Here is an 18,857-nt window from a genome sequence, read left to right as displayed (position 1 = left end):
TTAGTGAGTGACAGAGGAGCTCCCTCTTCTCTGCTGAAAGTCCAGTCCCAAGGCCACTGCCCTCCCCCACTTCCTCTGGCGGACTGGCCTTGATTGTGCCCTCTTCTCTTTCCAGCTGACATATGACTATCAGTTTGATTTTGAGGACGATCAGCACAAGATCCCCTGCCACTGTGGAGCCTGGAATTGTCGGAAATGGATGAACTAAGAAGCTTTGAGGCTACCAGGCAGGGGAGTCCCCCCACCCCCAACCTCTTCCCTGAAAGGGATGAGGGGGAAGAGAGGTAGCAGCCAGAGCCAGGACCCAGGGCTGGGGCTGCCGGCTGACCGGAGCCCCTGGAGCAGGAGGCTGGGGCAGAGGGCCCTAGGCCAAGCCCACCCTGGGCACCAGGGATGACCCTCTTCCCCGCCACCGGCCCCCAGGCTGGCATCTCTGCCCCCAGCTCCAGGAGGGGCCAGACAGAAGCAGCCATTGGGCATCTCAGGTTTGAGGGGGATATGGGCCGGGAACTACCCAGAAGCATCTGGGAGGCAGCAGGGAGGGGGGAGGAGGATGTGTGGCCGGGCCTCACAGCCCTGCTGCTCTCACCGACCTCTCTGGCCCAACTCAAGGCTGCAAAGAGACTTGACTAAGCTTGACAATCCCAAAGGCCGGGTCCCACACCTGGCCCTGCCTGCCGGGTCCTGCCCCCACCCTCACCCTCATCCCCTTCCCTCTCGATCTGTCTCTGTCTCCCTCTTCTCCTCTGTGTTTCTGTCTCTCTATGGGTTGTGTTTCCTTGTTTTCCAATCTGACAAATGCAACATGAATGGGAAAGAGGCGCCCAGCTGCCCAGGAGGGCAAGCCAGGCAAGCCGGGCAAGGAGACCCCGCACCCACACCTACCTCATTTAAGTGTTGGATTTTTTGCTGTTTTGAAATGTGAGACCCTCTCCAAGCCCCCTACTGCCCCAACCCTCTCCCCCACCTCACTGCCCTCTTCTGAGTGGGTGGAAGGGGGGTAGGAGGAAGAAGAAAAAACAACAACAAAAAATCCATCTTTGTTTTTAATTACGGGCATGGGATGGTGGTTGAGGCTAATGATGATGAAGATTGGGGATGACTGGCCCCTAGTTGCTCTAGGACTTCCTTCTCCATCTAGACATGGGGGCAGGAGGGGTGTGCTTAGGACCAGAGTATCTCCCTCCTGTTTTCCCAACCCCATCATGAGCCCATTTGCCCTCCAGCCCCTGGATGGGGTGGGTGGGTGGTAGGGTGAGGGCTATCCCTGAGTGGCATGCCCATACCCAGTGAGGCAGGGTGTGGCCCGGAGCTCCCACTTTCCCTCAGTCACCAAACTGCTGCTGGTCTGGTGAGAAGGGGTGGTGATGTGGGGGTGGGGGAGCTTAGTGTCAGCGCGGGGAGGGTGGGGGGTATTTATCTATTTATACATGGGATTGTACATAGTCTTGTGGGGCATGGGGGAGCCGGCTGGAGGTGAGAACCCTCCCCTCTCCCCCCACCCCCGGGGAGAGCAAATGTAAAACTACTAATTTTTGTGCTTTATATATTCTATATAAATATATCTATTTTCTTTTTACAAAACCAGTTTATAAATGGTAGGGGGGTGTGGGGCGGATACATGGAGCTCCCCTTGTGGGGGAGCCCCCTCCATTACCCAACCTACCGCCCTTTTCCTCACCCCCTCCTCCCCACCCCCTGGCTGTGACTGCTGTAAGGTGGGGGTATAGAGGCTGGGCGATTCCCACCCCCTTTTGTATAGTTGGACTATGTTATAACGCACAAAAGTGAGCTGGCCCCAGGGGGAGCCAGAGGGTAATGGGTTCCCCTGCCTTCCCTTTCCTTCCCCTTTCTGCCCAAGCTTGTGCTGCAGTTGAACCTCTTCCTGGGGGTAGGGGTAGGTCAGGGGGTGGGTGAGGCCCCAGACCCCTCTCTGGTAGGGAGCCATGGGGATGAAGATGAAGCTTATATGCAGTTCTCTCCTAGGGGCTGTGGGCAAAGGGCATTTTGTAATTAATATTTTCAAGAATCAAATGTCTGGAGTGTGGGGGTGGGCTTGGTGGTGGTGTATGGGTGGGCCTGCTGGAGGGGGAGCACGGTCGCTGTTGTGATTTTAGGTTTGTTTTTGTTTGTTTTTGAATTTGGGGGGTTGCGGATTGATGGGGGTAGGGAAATTTTTTTTTTTTTAAGCTGCTTCCTCAACTGTTTCAAGCTGCAAATGTTTAAGAGAATAACATCCCCCACCCCCACAGAAACCACTGTAATAAGATCACAGTGGGGAGACTGGGCTGCTTCCCCCAAAGCCATTGGATGTTCCTTTTCCAAGAGCAGAAGGTCTAGGTTACAGGGAAGGGGAGATTGGCTCCTGACAGTCAGGCTCTGATTGGGGCTTGGGCCCTGGGATTGGGAAAAGGGGATGGGGCAGACTTTGTAAGCATATGCTAGGTATCTGATAGTCCTGTAGAATTTAGTGAAGAAACCTTATACAGTTTTTAATTTTTATATAAACTAACTCAGACCCAAGCTACAAGGTTGGAATTTTGGTTGTTGGTTTTTTTTTTTTTAAGTACCCCGCCTGTATAATTGCAGCAGCATTACCCCCCCCCCCCCCCTCCCCCCCCCCATGTTTGTACTTTGGGTTGGTTTACACTTGCACATATTCAGTTTTCAGTTTTTTCCCATTTATGGTCTTCTCCCCTCACCTCCAGGACCCTCCCCCTTTTTAAAAAATAAATCTCTGACAAGTGTGAATCCCGTGAAGACTTTATTTTGTGTTGTGTGTATCCTGTACAGCAAGGTTGGTCCTTCGTAACAACGGATGAAATGATTCCCTTTTTTAAAGCGCCCTCTCTCCCTCCAACCCCAGCGCCCCTATCCTTGGCATGTTTTGTATCAGCGATCATTCTGAACTGTACATAATTTATGTTGCAAGAGGCAAAGGGCAAGTTTTGGATTTTGCTTCTTCCAAGTTTGTTTTTAAACGACAAATAAAAAAAAGAACATTTTAAATACAAGCGACTCCGTCCCGTCACCCTCGCCGTCCGTGGGATCAGTGAGGTCTGAGAGGACCCGGGGAGGGCGGTTACTGAGGCCAGGACACACCGGAAGGGTGAGCTCCCCGCTTTCCACCCTTGGCTTGCGTACGTTCTGACGTTGGCGGAAGTGCGTCGCGGTACCGGACGTGGGGCGGGGCCTTCTCCGCCCCCTTGCCCCCGGGCCAGCTTCCTAAAGGGAAAGAACCCAGCCGGCGTCTCTCGCGATGGAGGCGGTGAGGAGCGCGGGAAGGTGGCGGGAGGCGGGGGTGCGCTGTGGAGCCCGAGACCCCAGTCAGGGGACTGGGGAACCGGGACCGGCGCTGGTGCCCAGTCAACGAGAAGTAGGGTGTCTGTCCTAGACCGTGACCCTGCTCCTCCGCTCTTTCGCTGAGCGCATCTCAGCGACTGGGCCGCGCCGGTGCCTGCCTTCGGTCCACGGTACTTTAAGCCCGAGCGGGTAATGACTCCTGCCTCCCTCCTTGAAACCGACGCACTCCCTGGCGATCTTGGACCGCCTCCTCATTTAGCACCTCAAGCCCTTCAGAGGTTTGCCTGAGAGAGAAGGGTCGTGAGCCAGCTTTCCTACGTGAAGCAGGGGGTTCCGAGGGACCCCCGCTTGCAGATAGCACCCGGTCCCCAGTTGTCCGAGTGTGATCCATAGAATCTTTGGCAGGAGGGACGTCTGAAAGACTTTTATACTGCTTTGAGGTGTTCAGCGAGATAACTTAGCCTTAATAAGACTGAAAAGTGGGGTTTCTCTGAAGGAGGGAATCTTCCAGTGTTAGAGGCCACTGTGTCCCTGATCTAGTTTAGGTCATGCCCTGCCCTGCGATTCTAAGCAGGTGTGTTGGCCTATCTCCTTCTTGGGTAGCAGGCATTGACAGATTGTGGCAGGGCCCTGTCATCCTCCCAGAGTTGCTGCAGGTCCCCTACTATCTCTTTGTACCTCTCCTCACTCTCAGGAGCCTTGATCTGGCACTCTGGAACTCTTCCCATTCTCTTCCTTCCTTCCATGTATTCTTTGTCAAACAGAGTAGCTCTTCCTCTCCTGGTTTTTATCATCTCCTACTGTAGTTGTATGACGGCTGCAAGTTCACCTTTCTCTCCATCAGTTAGGAGCCCAGAGTAATTCCCTTATTGTGCTCTTTCTTTGCCTGCAAAGAGGTCATGTCCCTCAGATTATAAAGAAGAAATCAAACCAAAGTAAAGTGATTTGCAACTGGTCACCCAGGCAAGGGAGTAAGTTCTTATAGATTAGGAGAATTTTGAGCAAAAATAAAAGGTCTTATTCCATTAAATTCAAAATGATGTTATTTTTTACTTATAAATTATTATGGCTTACAAAGCATTTTTATATGGATTTTCTAATTTAGCCATATTTTATGTACTGGATTAGAAGTTTCTTGGAATAGAAGTTGTTCTAAAAAAAAAAAAAAAGGGGGGGGGGGAGTACACTGGCAGTCCAGTGGTTAGGACTTAACCTTTTCACTGCTAGAGCCTGGGTTCCATTGCTGGCGGGCAAATTAAGATACCACAGGCCACGTGGTGCAGCTTGATAAATAAATAAAATGAAAAAAAAAGAAAAACCCCACTTTGAAAATGCTTAGCCTAGCTGCAGTGGAGGCAAGGGCAAGTCAGTGACAGCTGTTATTTAAGGTAGACTGTAGTGAATGCTATCATTAAGATGCAAAAAAAGGACTGTGGCAGCATAGGGGAGGGAGAAATTACTGTCAGCCCACAAGAGGGCATTGTGGGTTGAGAGAACAGTGTGAGCAAGGGCATAGAAACTGGGGTGTGTAGCGCTTAACTGGGGGTCAGCCAGTGGCTGATGTTGCTGGAGCTTTGGATTTTGGTCATAGTTGGAGAAAAGACTGGGAAAGTAGGTTGAGGTCAGGTTGAAGATATTGCATACCACATTAAGTTTGAACTTTGTTTTGTAATAAGGGGACCCATGGAAGATTTTGGGTTTCCCAAGTGGTGCTAGTGGTAAAGAACTTGCCTGCCAGTGCAGGAGACACAAGAGACACAAGTTTAATCCTTGGTCAGGAAGATCCCCTGGAATAGTAATGACAACCACACCAGTATTCTTGCCTGGAAAATTCCATGGACAGAGGAGCCTAGCAAGCTACAGTCCATGGGGTTGCAAAGAGTCGGACATGACAGTGCACGCACACACACACACACACACACACACACACACACATATAGACGATTTATGAGCAAGGTAGTGAGTGTACTTTAAGAATATTCCTAGTGACTTTCTGTAAATGGAGGAGCTACTTCAGAGAGTAGTGAGTTCTTGGTTCCTGGAGTTGTAGTTCCCTTCCAAGTTCCTGAGATGCCTGGGGAGAGAACTTAGTGACAGCATGAAAGATGAATTGAAGAGGAAATAGATTTCTTCTTCTCTTAAACTGTCAGGGATAACAGTTTAGAGAATGCTGCAGAAATGTGATGTAAGAGGCTATGTTAAAACTGTGAAAGTGGAAAGGAGTGAGATGGATTTGAGGCCATTATTTCTAACATAGCAGCTTAGTTAATAGACATTAAGGACAAGTTTAGGTCACACCCTATCATTCTAAGCAGGCATGTTAGGATAGCTCATTCTTGGAGAAATCAAGACCACAGTTCAGGCACCTGGGAAGAGAGCAATGCAAAAGCAGAGGTGGGAACCACAGTTAAAAATAATAGGATTGGAGGGACAGATGCTGTTCTATCTTGTATTGAAGCATTTGAGGAGTCTCTGTGACATCTATGGTGGTCCAGCAAACAACTGGAAAGGTGGATCAGGAGTTTGGAAGAAATTGTGAATCTTGTAGCAGATATAGGGTGTGTCTCTGTGGCAACCCACTCCAGTGTTCTTGCCTGGAGAATCCCAGGGACGGGGGAGCCTGGTGGGCTGCCATCTATGGGGTCGCACAGAGTCGGACAGGACTGAAGCGACTTCGCAACAACTTATGTAGTACAGTAGTCTCAAGTCCCCTGTCTTATTAAATGTAGAGAGAGTAGACATAATTGCCCCACTCCTTTGTGGAGAAATAGGTGGAAAGAAAATCATATTCAATTGTATCTGACTCTTATGTAGGTATCTATGTCTCTAGCTGTATGTCTCTTTTCTTTCTCTGTAATGTAGTCTTAGATCTCTCTGTCCATATCAGTGTGAATCATTACCAGTTTGAGTGTTAAAAAGCAAAACACTTGAGAATTATATGCAAACCCACATGCTAGGTGATAGATACAAAGAAGTGTAAGATAGTTTCAGGCTTCCAGGAATTTACAGTCTGTTCAGATAGATAATGAACAAAATAACTGTAGCACAGTGAAGTAAGTATCATATGGTGGGTACAATAATTGCTACAGAAGTCACTGTTTCTGTTTCTTTGTATAGGTCTTTGTGAGACTGCTTTACTGCTAAACAGTCCTCTCTCCCACTTATAAATGATGAGGCTGTTGTTCCGATAGCTATGCCAAAATGCCAGGCCATGATGAAAGTCTTTCTTATGCAGCCTAGAGAGAAGAGAGGGAGATTACCCCCCTGCCCCCACCCTGGCCTATTAGAGGAGGGAAATTTAGAGCTCTCCAACCAACCTGACCCTGTTTACCAGCCAACCTCCCAGGTTTAAGCCAAGGCCTTTAAATTCATGTTACGACTGCAGCTGTGGAGTAAAGTCACTGTGAAGTGTGACTTTAAGATACTTTGGGAATATTACCCAAAAAGAGCAAATAGAGTCAAAACTATTGATTCCAGCAGACAAAAATGAACATGATCTCTCCTGGGTTCCTAGATAACAATGAAATTTCCAAATGTTCCCACTTGAGGGAGCACCGAGATGCTCTGAAGGTTTCTCTGTATTCAAAGCACTTTCTAATCTCAGACTGTCATAAACAAGGAAACTTGGAAAACCAGCCCTCTCTGGGCGATAGCAGCCTTTGACTCACAAGGGTGCTGAGAAGACTCAGTTCCCTAGTTTCAGAACATTTATTCTTCTCATCTACCCCTCAGTCATTCAAACTTTGATCCTTGCTGACAGTCAGCTGCTGGGACCCTCCCCAGATGCGGCACTCTCTTTTGGTAAGCTGTATGTCAGTGACTCGGGTGCCTACACCTACACTTGGTGACTATTTGAAGGAAAGCAGTGTTGTCTCTCCAGCTTCCATATTTTTATAAATAGGTCTGTGAAAGTCTTGTGGGGCCAACTTTAAGCTCATATTTTCTAGTGTCAGCTTTTAAGTCCTAATGTTTCATTAACCAATGTAGTATGTAAGACCATGAGCTTTGGAACCACACAGACCTGTATTCAGATCCCCATTTCACCCCTTGCCAGCCATGGGCAGTTTGCTTAATATTTCTTGAACCTCAGTTTCCTAATCTGTGAAAATAAGGCTGATAATAGTATTCACCTCAGGGTTATAAAGATTAAATGAGATAATATTTCTAAAGGACCTTGTAGTGCTTTAAAGGAAGTCATTAGTTCACCAGCCCTTCCCCGAATGTTGCCAGGCTCAAATGGATGGAGCCTAAGATAGGCTGAATCTTTGTTTCTCTTGTCTTTCCAGGTCCCTTCTTCAGATAGCTACCCAGCTGTGGAAAATGAGCATCTTCAAGGTAAGTTTACTGAGGAAAGGAAACTGGTATGAAAACAATAGCCCGATCCTAATTCTTATTCAGCAGTGCTTTTGAATTTTTCCCAGAGTCTTCCCTGGGAAAATCAAGGCTGGGCCAGATAATGTGCCAAACTACATAAATCAGGAACAAGTGATTTTCCAAGATCACCTAAGAATAAATGTTGGGCAGGGTGAGGATGATTAATATCTTCAGTCATCAGACCACTTGAGAGAAACTTTTGAGGTACAGGGAGAACTTTCATAGGCAACTCTGGACTGGCTAACCATGTTTGAAGTCCCTGGTATGTTCTGAGTAGCCCAAACAATGCCACTAGGATTTTATCATCCAGTGATCTCACTAAAGCCACTGAGTATACACAAGATATTATAGAAAGGACTTGAAAACCCTTAGAACTAATCCAGAAATAGAGGCACTAAACCCTAAAATTCAGGGCACAGGAGAAGGGAATTCCAGCATCTGCCCAAATACCTGGTTAGAGCAGGGTGATCCAACCCGGTCATCTGGAAAGAAGCAAAATTATAGGCATCTCTGGTAAAGGGTTTTGCCCAGGAACACTCTCAGTCTTTCTCAGACATGTTTATGGCATTAGGAATACATACTTTCTCAGAGGATTAAAATATGGGATGAGATTCTGGGATATATTATTAAAGGTCTGTAAGTTCTCCACAAGAATTTTTAAATGTTCTATTTTCATGTCGTTAGTATCCAAAAAAGTTAATATAGTCATATTTTGAATTACCTGGATGATTCTTTATAATTGATGACTGCACCATGATGTCAGTGCTTATTTTGTGTTTCTGAGTGCATTTGCATTAGCATCAACTGAGGCAGGGGTAAGAAACTCAAATTGTCTACATGGATCAAGTAGTGACGTGGGTTGCATAAGATTACAATAACCTGTGGTTCTCATTGCATCTAAAAGCCTAGTCTGGTTAATTGCTGCTCTTTAGGAATTCAAGACCTAGTTTTGTCAGATCTTCTGATTATGAAAAGAAGCTGAGAATTTGGATTCTTATAAATCTCCAGAATTGTGTAATTGGGCAGCTAATTTTAATTATTTAAATACTGTGAAAACCAAACCAAATATGTTTGCAGGCCTGTAGCCTGTAATATTATTTAACTATCATTGTAGCATGTCTTGAACTGGTGTCAAAAGACACGTTCTTGGGAGTCTGTGAGTTTTCAAATTTGCAGAACAATGGTGGCCTTCCAGTTAGAGATGGTGGGTTTAATACATGTATCTACTTTTGTTCCTTCATAAAAAGCCACTAAAGCCACCATGAAGGAATTATTCTTGAAAGTACAAAAACCATTAAAATAGGTAGAACAAGCAAGGAGACAATGGCAATGAATTTTTGGAAGCTGGAAAGCAGACAGAAGAGTGGTAAATGCCTTAGCATACCTGAGAAAACTCAGCTGTAACTAGCAGAGGGGAAAGCCCAGAAGCGCCGAAGGTCGAAGGAGGAGTCACATCCCAAGACTTCCTATCCCACTAAGTGCAGCTGGAAAATGGCCCATCCTAACTTTGGCACAGACTGGAGGAACAGAAAGGGGCTGAGGTACTGTGCTGAAAACATGAGCGTGGGGTGAACTATACTGGATGCTGAGACCCTAGTCCTTTTACCCAACTCAGTTTTCAGAATGCTGATAGAAAAGACTTCATCCTCAAGCACAAAGTCAAATGAATAATCCTTTTCTTCAGAATCCCACTGAAGGAAAAACCTAAAAATATAAGTACTAACTGTTCCCCATCTTAATGGTTCACAGTTAACAAGGCTCATCTACACACATAGAGCTTCTAATCAGCTTTAAAGTCTCCATTCTTAAAATATGGTTTGAATCCTCCTTTAAACAAAGGATTACCAGACATCTAAAGAAAGCCTCTAATTTGAAAAGACTGATCCAAACCGTCCCCCCAAATGAAGAAGAAAAAAGAAAAAGAAAAACAGGAAAAGTCAATGCATAAATAAGAACACTTTAAAAACTAACGTTAATACTTACTCAGAGAACATATTTCTACCATGAAGCAAGTATAGGATGCAGTTTTTTAAAGAAAAGGAATGTTCAGAAAAGGAAAAAGGAGCTCTTACAAATTAAAAATATAACAGCAAAAGTGTTAAACTAAGTAGGAGGTTTGGAAAATCAAGTTGAAGAAATCTCTCATAAAGTAAGAATTAAAAATCAAAGTGAACTCACAGACATAGAAAATAAACTTATGGTTACCAAAGGAGAAAGAAGGGGGATAAATTAGGAGTATAGGATTAGCAGATACAAACAACTATATATATAAAAGAAACAACAAGGTCCTACTGTATAGCATAAGGAACTGTATTTGGTATCTTGTAATAAACTATAATGAAAAAGGAAAAAAGTGAAAAAAGAGGAAATAGAAAAAAGAAACAGTGGTTAGTACCTCCTTATCCTTGGGGGATACATTACAAGACTCCTGGTGGATGCCTGAAACCACAGGTAGTATTAAACTGTATATATAATTTTTTTCCTATATATCCTGACTTATACACATACATACCTATGCGTGTATACATGCTAAGTTGCTTCAGTCGTGTCTGACTCTGTGCGACCATACGGACTATGTAGCCTGCCATACTTCTCTGTCCAAGGGATTTTCTAGGCAAGAATACTGAAGTGGATTCCCATGCCCTCCTCGGGGCGGGGGGCTCTTCCCTGCCCAGGGATCGAACCCACATCTTTTGTGTCTCCTTCATTGACAGGCGAGTTCTTTACCACTAGTACCACCTGGGAAGCCCCGTGTATACCTATGATAAAGTTTAATTTACAAATTAGGCACAGTAAGAGATTAACAACAACAATAATAAAATAGAACAATGATAACAGTATACTAAGAGTTATGTGAATGTGGTCGGTCAGTCTAATAAGAATAAGGTGTATGTGTGCTCATTCGTGTCTGACTCTTTGTGACCCCACGGACTATAGCCTGCCAGGCTCCTCTGTCCAAGGAATTTTCCAGGCAAGAATACTGGAGTGGGTTGCCATTTCCTACTCCCGGGGATCTTCCCAACCTAGGGATCAAACCTGCGTCTCTCAGTCTGTCTACCTCTAAATATCTTACTGTACAAACATAATACCTTTCACATCTTGCCTAAGCACTTTTCACACACTGACCCTATAACTTTTGCAATTGAGTTGCAACAGCAAAACTGGCATGATTTCCTGTTTCTTCTCAGTTTCACAGATAGCAGATACATTTTTATCATAGATCTTAGCAACCTCAGCATATACACACACACACACACACACACACACACACACACACACAGACACACACACACAGACACACAGACACACACACACACACACACACACACACACACACAGAGAGCAGGGCTTCAATTTTACATATGCATGGCCAATTAGTAAATAAAATAAGGGTTTATTATTGTTAGTCACTAAAGTAGTGCCAGACTTTGCAACCCCAGGGACTGTAGCCTGCCAGGCTCCTCTGTCCATGAGATTTCCCAGGCAAGAATACTAGAATGGGTTACCATTTCCTTCTCCAAGAAACTCGGAGTGTTAACTACTAGGCCATCAGAGACGTCCTCCAAAATAAGGGTTAGTTGCACACAAGCACAGCGATAACATCCATGACAGTCTGATCACTGAGAGAGCTACTAATGAGTAGTAGATGGGATATGCTGGACAAAGGGATGATTGCCTCCCAGGGCTGGAACTGAGCTGAATAGCAAGAGATTTCATCACGCTGCTCAGGAAGCCACACAATTGAAAACTTACAAATTGCTTGTTTCTGGAATTTTCTATTTAATATTCAGACAAGGTTTGATTATGGGTAACTGAAACAGTGGAAAGTAAAACCCTGGATTAGGTGAGTGGGGCAGGGGGAACTACTGTGTTTTAAAAACAACAAAAACAAACGTTAAGGGTTAGTTTTGGAAGTCCAAATAATAGAAGTTACAGAAAGAGAAAAATGACAACACAGAGGGAAGGAAACAATCAAGGAAGTAATTCAAGAACATTTCCTAGAACTGAAGAACATTAGTTTTCACATTGAAAGAACTCGTTGAATATTCAGCACAACGGGTGAAATTCACCCCCCCCACCCCACCACCAAAGCACAATTATCATAAAATTTCAGAACACCGAACAAAGAGAAGATCCTGAGTTTCCAGAGAGAAAATAACAAGACATATACAAAGAATCAGAAGGGCCTAGGACCCCAAACTCAATAACACCAGAAGCTTGGAAGGCAATGAAGCAGAACCCTCAATATTCTGCAGGAAAATAAAGTTCAACCTAGAATTCTGTAGCCAGACAAATTTAAATCAAAGATGAGGGTAACATAGAGATGTCTGCAGGGTGCAAGATCTCAAAAAATTTACCTCCCATGCACCCTTTCTCAGGAAGCTACTGGAAAATGTGCTTCACCAAAACAAGGGAATAATCAAAAAAGAGGAAATCATGGGATACAGGACACAAGAGTGCTAATACAGGAGAGACGTGAAAGGGGTCCCAGGATGGAAATGAAGGAAGATCTCAAGATGACAGAAGTGCACGGCAGGCAGACCAGCCCGGATTTGGGCAGGTCAGAAGGCTCCAGAGAGACTTCTTTGGGTAGTTAAATTGATAGACTCTCCCATGCTTCTGAACTTCTTGAAAGGAGACTTAAACAATTGGTAAGGAGTTTGGGGACTGAATTAGTTATAAGTACTAAACATAGAGAACTAAGCAAACAAAAAGACAGTTATTAACTCCAGGAAAATAAAGTTGTGAAGAAAAAAATCAGACTTTACTACTTGAGGTAGCTCAGAATAATGAATATTCAGTCAAATTATTTAAACACTGATGTAATTTAACTTCTGGGAGAATGGAGAGTTAGGAGGTACAGGTTTATAAGGGGGTCCTGGTAGGAAATAGAATTGAAAATTTTCATCTTCCTCATATGATAATAGAGAGTGCCTGTCATCTTCCTTGCGTGATAATAGTTAATGCCTAAAAGTGAAAAAAAAAATGGTAGCAATATAAGCATATTATTTATAGACATAGAAATAAGTACCAAAATAATCAGCTAAAGAGGTTTCATCTCTGGGGAGGGGTGGAAGGAGGTGGGTGCTAGGAACTGCAGTTTTTCTTAACAAAATTATAGAACTATTTGACTCTCTAAACTGTGTACCTATATAACTTTGGTAAAAAAAAAATTAAAAATAAAAAAAACAACTGATAAGGATTTAAGAGTATTTAAGAACTTTGGAATCACGTAGATCTGTGTTTGAGCCTTTCTCGTTACTGATGATATGACGTTGAGCAGTTTTTGTTTTATGGCTTTCTGTCTGTTTTCTCAGATGAAAAATGACAATATTTGCCTTACAGATTAAATGACGTAATATTTTTAGATATACAAGCATACCATGTAGCACATTTGGGCTGTTCTTTTGGGGGTTGCTGCTCTAATAGAACAAGCAGTTAAAGTCAGAGGAATGGAAAGGCAAACACAGCCATTGTCTAGAGTAGGTGGGGTGATCTCTGATTCACACAGGCATCCCAAGATGGACTCTCAGGTTGTTTGCGGGCAGGTCAGTTGAGCACTGGGCTCTAACTTAGTGCTGTTCTAAAATGGCCCACCTTGGGCCATGACTTCCTCATCTGTGAGTCTAACAAGAATTTTAAGAAGTTTACTTCTTGGATTTTAAGAAGCTTAATTACATTTTAATTGAGAAAGAGAACAAGTGAAAATGTGCTAAATATATGAGAAGGAAAATGAATTAAAGGTGAGGAAAAAAAAAACTTTTAGACTAGAACAGGTTAATGAAAGTTTTATAGATTTTCTGTTTTAGTCAGCCATCTTTTGCCTAAGGAGTCAATAGATACAGTTCTTCCTGGGGGTGAAGTTGGATGAAATGGTTTCTAAGGAGTTTATCCAGGTTTTGTGGGAACAATAGCAACAAAACAGAATATGTGTTCCTGTTGTCCTTTATAAGGGGGCCTTATAAATCATGCTGTAAATATCTGAGCAACTACCACACTTTTATTTTCTGCCTCTTTTGATTGTGAGTTGTTGCATGGGAGGAAGCTACTAACTATCCTACCCTATGTAGAGACTCCGGAATCCAACAATAGTGTGTATACTTCCTTCATGAAGTCTCATCGCTGCTATGACCTGATTCCCACAAGCTCAAAACTGGTTGTATTTGATACTTCCCTTCAGGTGGGTGAAATCCTCTTTTCCGTCACCCCTTCCTCGGAGCCTCTGGTTCAGTACCTCTCATCCTACCTCATCCCAAGGATAAGCTTGTCCTTCTATGTGGTTAGGCTCCCATTTTCCCCAGCATACCCAACCCCTGTTCTTTTCCAGCCCTGCTTCCTGTGAATTTTCCTTTGTGGTTATTACTCTTTCACTACAGGTAAAGAAAGCTTTCTTTGCTTTGGTGACTAATGGTGTCCGGGCTGCCCCTTTGTGGGATAGTAAGAAGCAGAGTTTTGTGGGTAAGCAGTTTTTGGAACACTGTTTTATTGGTATCTTGTACTGGGCATGGAGAGAAGCTTTTGAGCAGTGCTGAGGGCTGTTATCTTGGCCTCTAGGCATGCTGACCATCACTGATTTCATCAATATCCTGCACCGCTACTATAAATCAGCCTTGGTAAGGCTCCTGAACCCATGACCAAAACCACTTTCCCTGCCCAGAGTCCCTCACTCTCATTTCCTTTCTTCCAAGCAAACTACAAGGGGTTAATAAAGCAGCGAGATCAAGTCTCAAGTTTGTTGCCTCTGCTTTCAGGTGCAGATCTATGAGCTGGAAGAACACAAGATAGAAACTTGGAGAGGTATGTGGAGAGCGAGGGTTGTGAAAGGATAAAGGGATGGAGAGTTTCCTGGGAAACAGTTTTTCATGGTAATACTTTGTGAACCTCCCTTTTCCCTTCAGAGGTGTACCTACAGGACTCCTTTAAACCACTTGTCTGCATTTCTCCTAATGCCAGGTGAGTTCCACCTACCCATTTGTCTGGAAGGGGAAAGAGCCTTGCCATCAGCATAGCTAAGGCCCTAGATACCCAAAGAGCCAGGAACAGAAGAGAAAAAAGACACTCCTCCCAAACACACACACATGCACACACACGCACACACATTCTTTAGGTCTGGTCTGAACCGCCTGCTCCTCTCCCTTAACCACCTGTTTCCCCTGTTTGTAAGCACACTCTAAAGAGCTACTTCAGCACCCTCAGGCCCACCACTGTGGAACTTATCGTTAATCCCTACCTTCCCGCAGCTTGTTTGATGCTGTCTCTTCATTAATTCGAAACAAGATCCACAGGCTGCCAGTTATTGACCCGGAATCAGGCAACACCTTGTACATCCTCACCCACAAGCGCATCCTCAAGTTCCTCAAGTTATTTGTAAGTGTTCCTCAGCCCAGTTTTTACTTCTTATATACTGGTTGGGCCTTGAAAAAAAATCAAGGTGATGGTTATTTCCTCAGATCACCGAGTTCCCCAAGCCAGAGTTCATGTCTAAGTCTCTGGAAGAGCTACAGATTGGTACCTATGCCAACATTGCTATGGTCCGCACCACCACCCCTGTGTACGTGGCTCTGGGCATCTTTGTACAGCACCGAGTCTCAGCCCTGCCAGTGGTGGATGAGAAAGGTGAGGGATCAGGCACAGGGAGAGGAGGGCTCCAGGGAGGCTGTGGGAAAATCTCCTGTCCCCTCAGCTCAGCCTGGAAGGTGGTTCTGTAGGCAGGGGGAGCCTTGGATGCCAGATCCTCCTTGCTGAGCTGCCTCTGTCCCCCTAGGGCGTGTGGTGGACATCTACTCCAAGTTTGATGTTATCGTGAGTGATTGTGGGGGCGGGGTTGGGAGGTAGGGAAAGGGGTGGGGTGTTGAATGTGGAGAGGGAGAAGAGTCTCTTCTGGGACCTAAGGGTTTTAGAAGCTTCCAAGCTTTCAAATTCTGTTTGAAAAGGAATTGAATGAGCTGGGCGTGGCTTGTGGGCATGGCTGACACCTACTTGAAATCACTCTGTGAGGTGGGGTGGGCTCAGGGTTTGGGACTCCTTTGCTTCCCTGCATGAATCTTCCTCTCTCTCCCCAGAACCTGGCAGCAGAAAAGACCTACAACAACCTAGATGTGTCAGTGACCAAAGCCCTGCAACACCGATCACATTACTTTGAGGGTGTTCTCAAGTGCTACCTGCATGAGACTCTGGAAGCCATCATCAACAGGCTGGTAGAAGCAGAGGTAGGGGGGCCAGCAACCCAGAAGGAGCTGGGGGAGCAGCTCAGGTTTGGCATGGAGGATGGGGACTGAAGGGCCCACCTTAACTGAGGCTGGCACTAAACATCCCTTTCTCCCTCCTGGCTCTATGCAGGTTCACCGACTTGTAGTGGTGGATGAGAATGATGTGGTCAAGGGGATTGTATCCCTGTCTGACATCTTGCAGGCGCTGGTGCTCACAGGCGGAGAGAAGCCCTGAGCCAGGGGAAGGGGTCGTGCAGCACCAGGGCATATGCCCCACTCACTGCCTGCCCAAAGCTCTGGGAACCACAGATGAGACCTTTAGAGAATTGTGACTGTTCCCTGCCCAGGAGCCCCCTACCCTTCTACATGGGAGGAGGGAACGTGTTGGGAAGGAAGGAAAATGGATTTTTAGCTCTCTTTATCCTCACCTAGCCCATCCTAGCCCCTTTCTTTTTAGACATAGCCCCCTTTCTGAGTGACCTATGGACTCTGTGCTCCTCAGGCAAATCCTGATCTCTAAGAGATCCCCAGACCTCACCCAGCCTTTGCCTGTGTCCCTGACTCCACCCTAAGAAAATAGGCACAACAGAACTCTGCATAAAGATGTTTTTATTCATCATGTTTCATGCTGTGTGGAGGAGGCTGAGTCCATGTAGTGGCATTTCTTCCTCTAATGGGAGTGGGGAGGATCATGGGGAGGAGGACCCTTGGGTTCCTGTGCTGTATGCATATGAAAGGAGATGAGAGTTGTAGGGAGGAGGAGGGCAGAGTGGTTAGCTGAGGTTATTGCTTTTCCTGGCAAACCTAATTAAAATGACAGGAGCCTCTTCATGGTTTTTTGGTGTTTGATTTTTGTAATTGCTCCAATGTTTCTACTTCTTATGGCTTCTTCAGCTCATCATTAAGAACAACAAGAACAGCACACACACACACACACACACACATTAAACTGTGTGCCGGCTACCATTCGCAATGCTTTACATATATTACTTCAGTTAATCCTCAGAACAATAGTAGATACTATTTCAGTTTTACAGATTTTTTTTTTAACTGAGGTACAAAAAGGCCAAGTAACTAGCCTACGGCCACACAGTTAATAAAAGGTAGAGCTAGGATTTGAGCTGAAACAGTCTTGCTTTAGAACTTACGCACTTTACCACTACACCAGATTCACTGTCTTTCTAATTCTCTGTTCATAACTGTTTCCCACCCTGTTCCCTGCAGTCCCCTTATCACCTCGCTTTCTCCTCTGCTTGGACCGTAGCTGGCACCCAAGGAAACTCCCGTAATAGCGCTAGGCCTCTGTCTCCAGAGAGGAGAAAGACCCAGGGTCTCCTCTGGGTTGGCAGAGGGACCTGCCACTGTCATCCACTTTTCTTAGGGAAGGTTGGACTCTGGATTTTGCTGAACCAACACTGTCTTTGAACTCATAAATCCCTTTCTTCCAAGGTAGATAAGAGCTGGAGAGTGAGGGGTGGGGAGCAGCAGGATTATGGTCACCCTGTCAGACCCTCTCCCTCTGCTGAAACAGTGTGGACCAAAGCAGTAGTCCAAGCAACAGGCACCATAAGGGCTGCTAGATGGTTGGGTATGAACCACATTCTGGAGACTGTCTCACCACTGCCTTAGAGATATGGTACCATTTCCTACCGCAGATTTGAAGGAGTTTCTGAGTACTTCCTTGCCCCTGCCCAGACCGTGCCTGATAACTCATGACCCCGGCTATTCTGTACTGGTTCCTCCAAAGCAGGCTTCTCCATGGAACACAGGGAAAAGCACCGGGCACTGGTCCGAGCTCTTCTCTCAGTGCTGCGCTGTGGGGCTTCTCCAAACCCCTGCTTCTGCATTCGCCCCTTCAAAGCTCTCACAGCACATTCCCACACTTGAGGGAGGGAGGCTTGTACGTTATTAGAATTAGGGTATGTTTATGTGTGTGTGGGTGTGTGCATGATGGAAAGGACAGATGTCGCCTTATGTCACATTCCATCGTGTCTAGGGAGGAGGCAAGGACTTTTAAAGCCTTGGGGCTCTGGTGGGACCTGGGTGGAAGGAAGCGGCTTCAAGCAAGAGCCACCCCACTGGTATAGCTGGTAGGTGTAAAGCGGGCTGAGCGGATGGGATAGAGGATGTTTGGGTTCTCTCTAAAGGTCCATGTTAGGGAGCAGGAAGCCTGGGTTTTGTTTCCGTGGTTCCCAGTAAGTCAGTGCCCGTCCTAAAACAACCCTCCTGGCTCATCACCTTAAAAGGAAGGGTCTATGTACAAGGGCTGTGTATACTTTAGTAGAAAACAAATTGGGATCTGCTTCTCCTGTCCCCCCAAAAAACCCAACCAGGCAGTCTCAGGGTATGAGGACGGAGCAGAAGGAAAGACAAGGGACAAAGTGGGAGCCTCATAGCCTTCTAACCTATTCCTCAGGAGAGGTGCATTATCCGTTCTTCAGCACTGTTGCCGTACACACTTTGCTCCCACCTCCCCGCACCCCTCCTCTCCACTGGAGCTGCTGCCATGGTTGCCAGGCATGGTTGCTAAGTCTCTGCATGGAAGGGTTGGCGTGGGCTGCACTGCCACTAACATTACCATGGTGAATCAGGGGACACCTGGTATAGGCTTGCAGGCAACCACCCCCACCCAGGACAGAATGAGCCTAAAAGGGGGGCACCTTGAGCACCACTCCAGGTGGGGCTTGAACAAGCTAGGCACTGTGGTAGTGGTGACAGAGTGCTACACTGGAAAATGGGAGCCAGTTGTGTCATTTCAGTTGCTAGGGGATTAGTTTAGCCAAGGAAACATGCCATTCCTCCTCTATACCCTCTGAAAGGGTGCAAATGCGTAAGCACTCCTTCCTCCACAAGTCTGAGCAGAGTTCAGGCAGAGAACAGTAGGACCCCCAAATTCTGGCTTCTGGATTGGGGGTTGGGAGAGCCTGCTTCAGAGAGAGGGCTCCATGGGTGCCCAAGGACAAACATCTA

The 18,857-nt window shown here is 45.8% G+C and overlaps 2 protein-coding genes across 2 annotated transcripts in view; both read left to right on the top strand.

Moving 5' to 3' along the window:
• LOC120858214 (histone-lysine N-methyltransferase 2D) overlaps positions 1-13,861 on the top strand; it is a 49,869-nt gene extending 36,008 nt beyond the window's left edge. Inside the window, exons 55-57 of the mRNA XM_040234138.1 lie at positions 116-3,268; positions 7,590-7,638; positions 13,749-13,861. Coding sequence (XP_040090072.1) covers positions 116-208 — 93 coding nt within the window. The 3' untranslated portion in view covers positions 209-3,268; positions 7,590-7,638; positions 13,749-13,861. The remainder of the gene's footprint in view (positions 1-115; positions 3,269-7,589; positions 7,639-13,748) is intronic.
• Positions 3,182-16,722, top strand: LOC120858195 (5'-AMP-activated protein kinase subunit gamma-1). Its single transcript, XM_040234112.1, has 12 exons — positions 3,182-3,268; positions 7,590-7,638; positions 13,749-13,858; positions 14,055-14,136; positions 14,233-14,291; positions 14,430-14,475; positions 14,577-14,631; positions 14,919-15,045; positions 15,129-15,294; positions 15,443-15,480; positions 15,741-15,887; positions 16,018-16,722. Exons 1-12 carry the CDS (start codon positions 3,260-3,262, stop codon positions 16,120-16,122), a joined length of 993 nt encoding a protein of 330 aa, XP_040090046.1. The 5' UTR covers positions 3,182-3,259; the 3' UTR covers positions 16,123-16,722.
• Positions 16,723-18,857: the final 2,135 nt, after the last annotated feature.

The sequence above is a fragment of the Oryx dammah genome, unplaced genomic scaffold (genome assembly GCF_014754425.2).
Source record: "Oryx dammah isolate SB20612 unplaced genomic scaffold, SCBI_Odam_1.1 HiC_scaffold_29, whole genome shotgun sequence".
Taxonomy (NCBI): domain Eukaryota; kingdom Metazoa; phylum Chordata; class Mammalia; order Artiodactyla; family Bovidae; genus Oryx; species Oryx dammah.
Note: the sequence above shows the minus strand (reverse complement) of the source record. Positions and strands in the feature narration are given on the sequence as shown.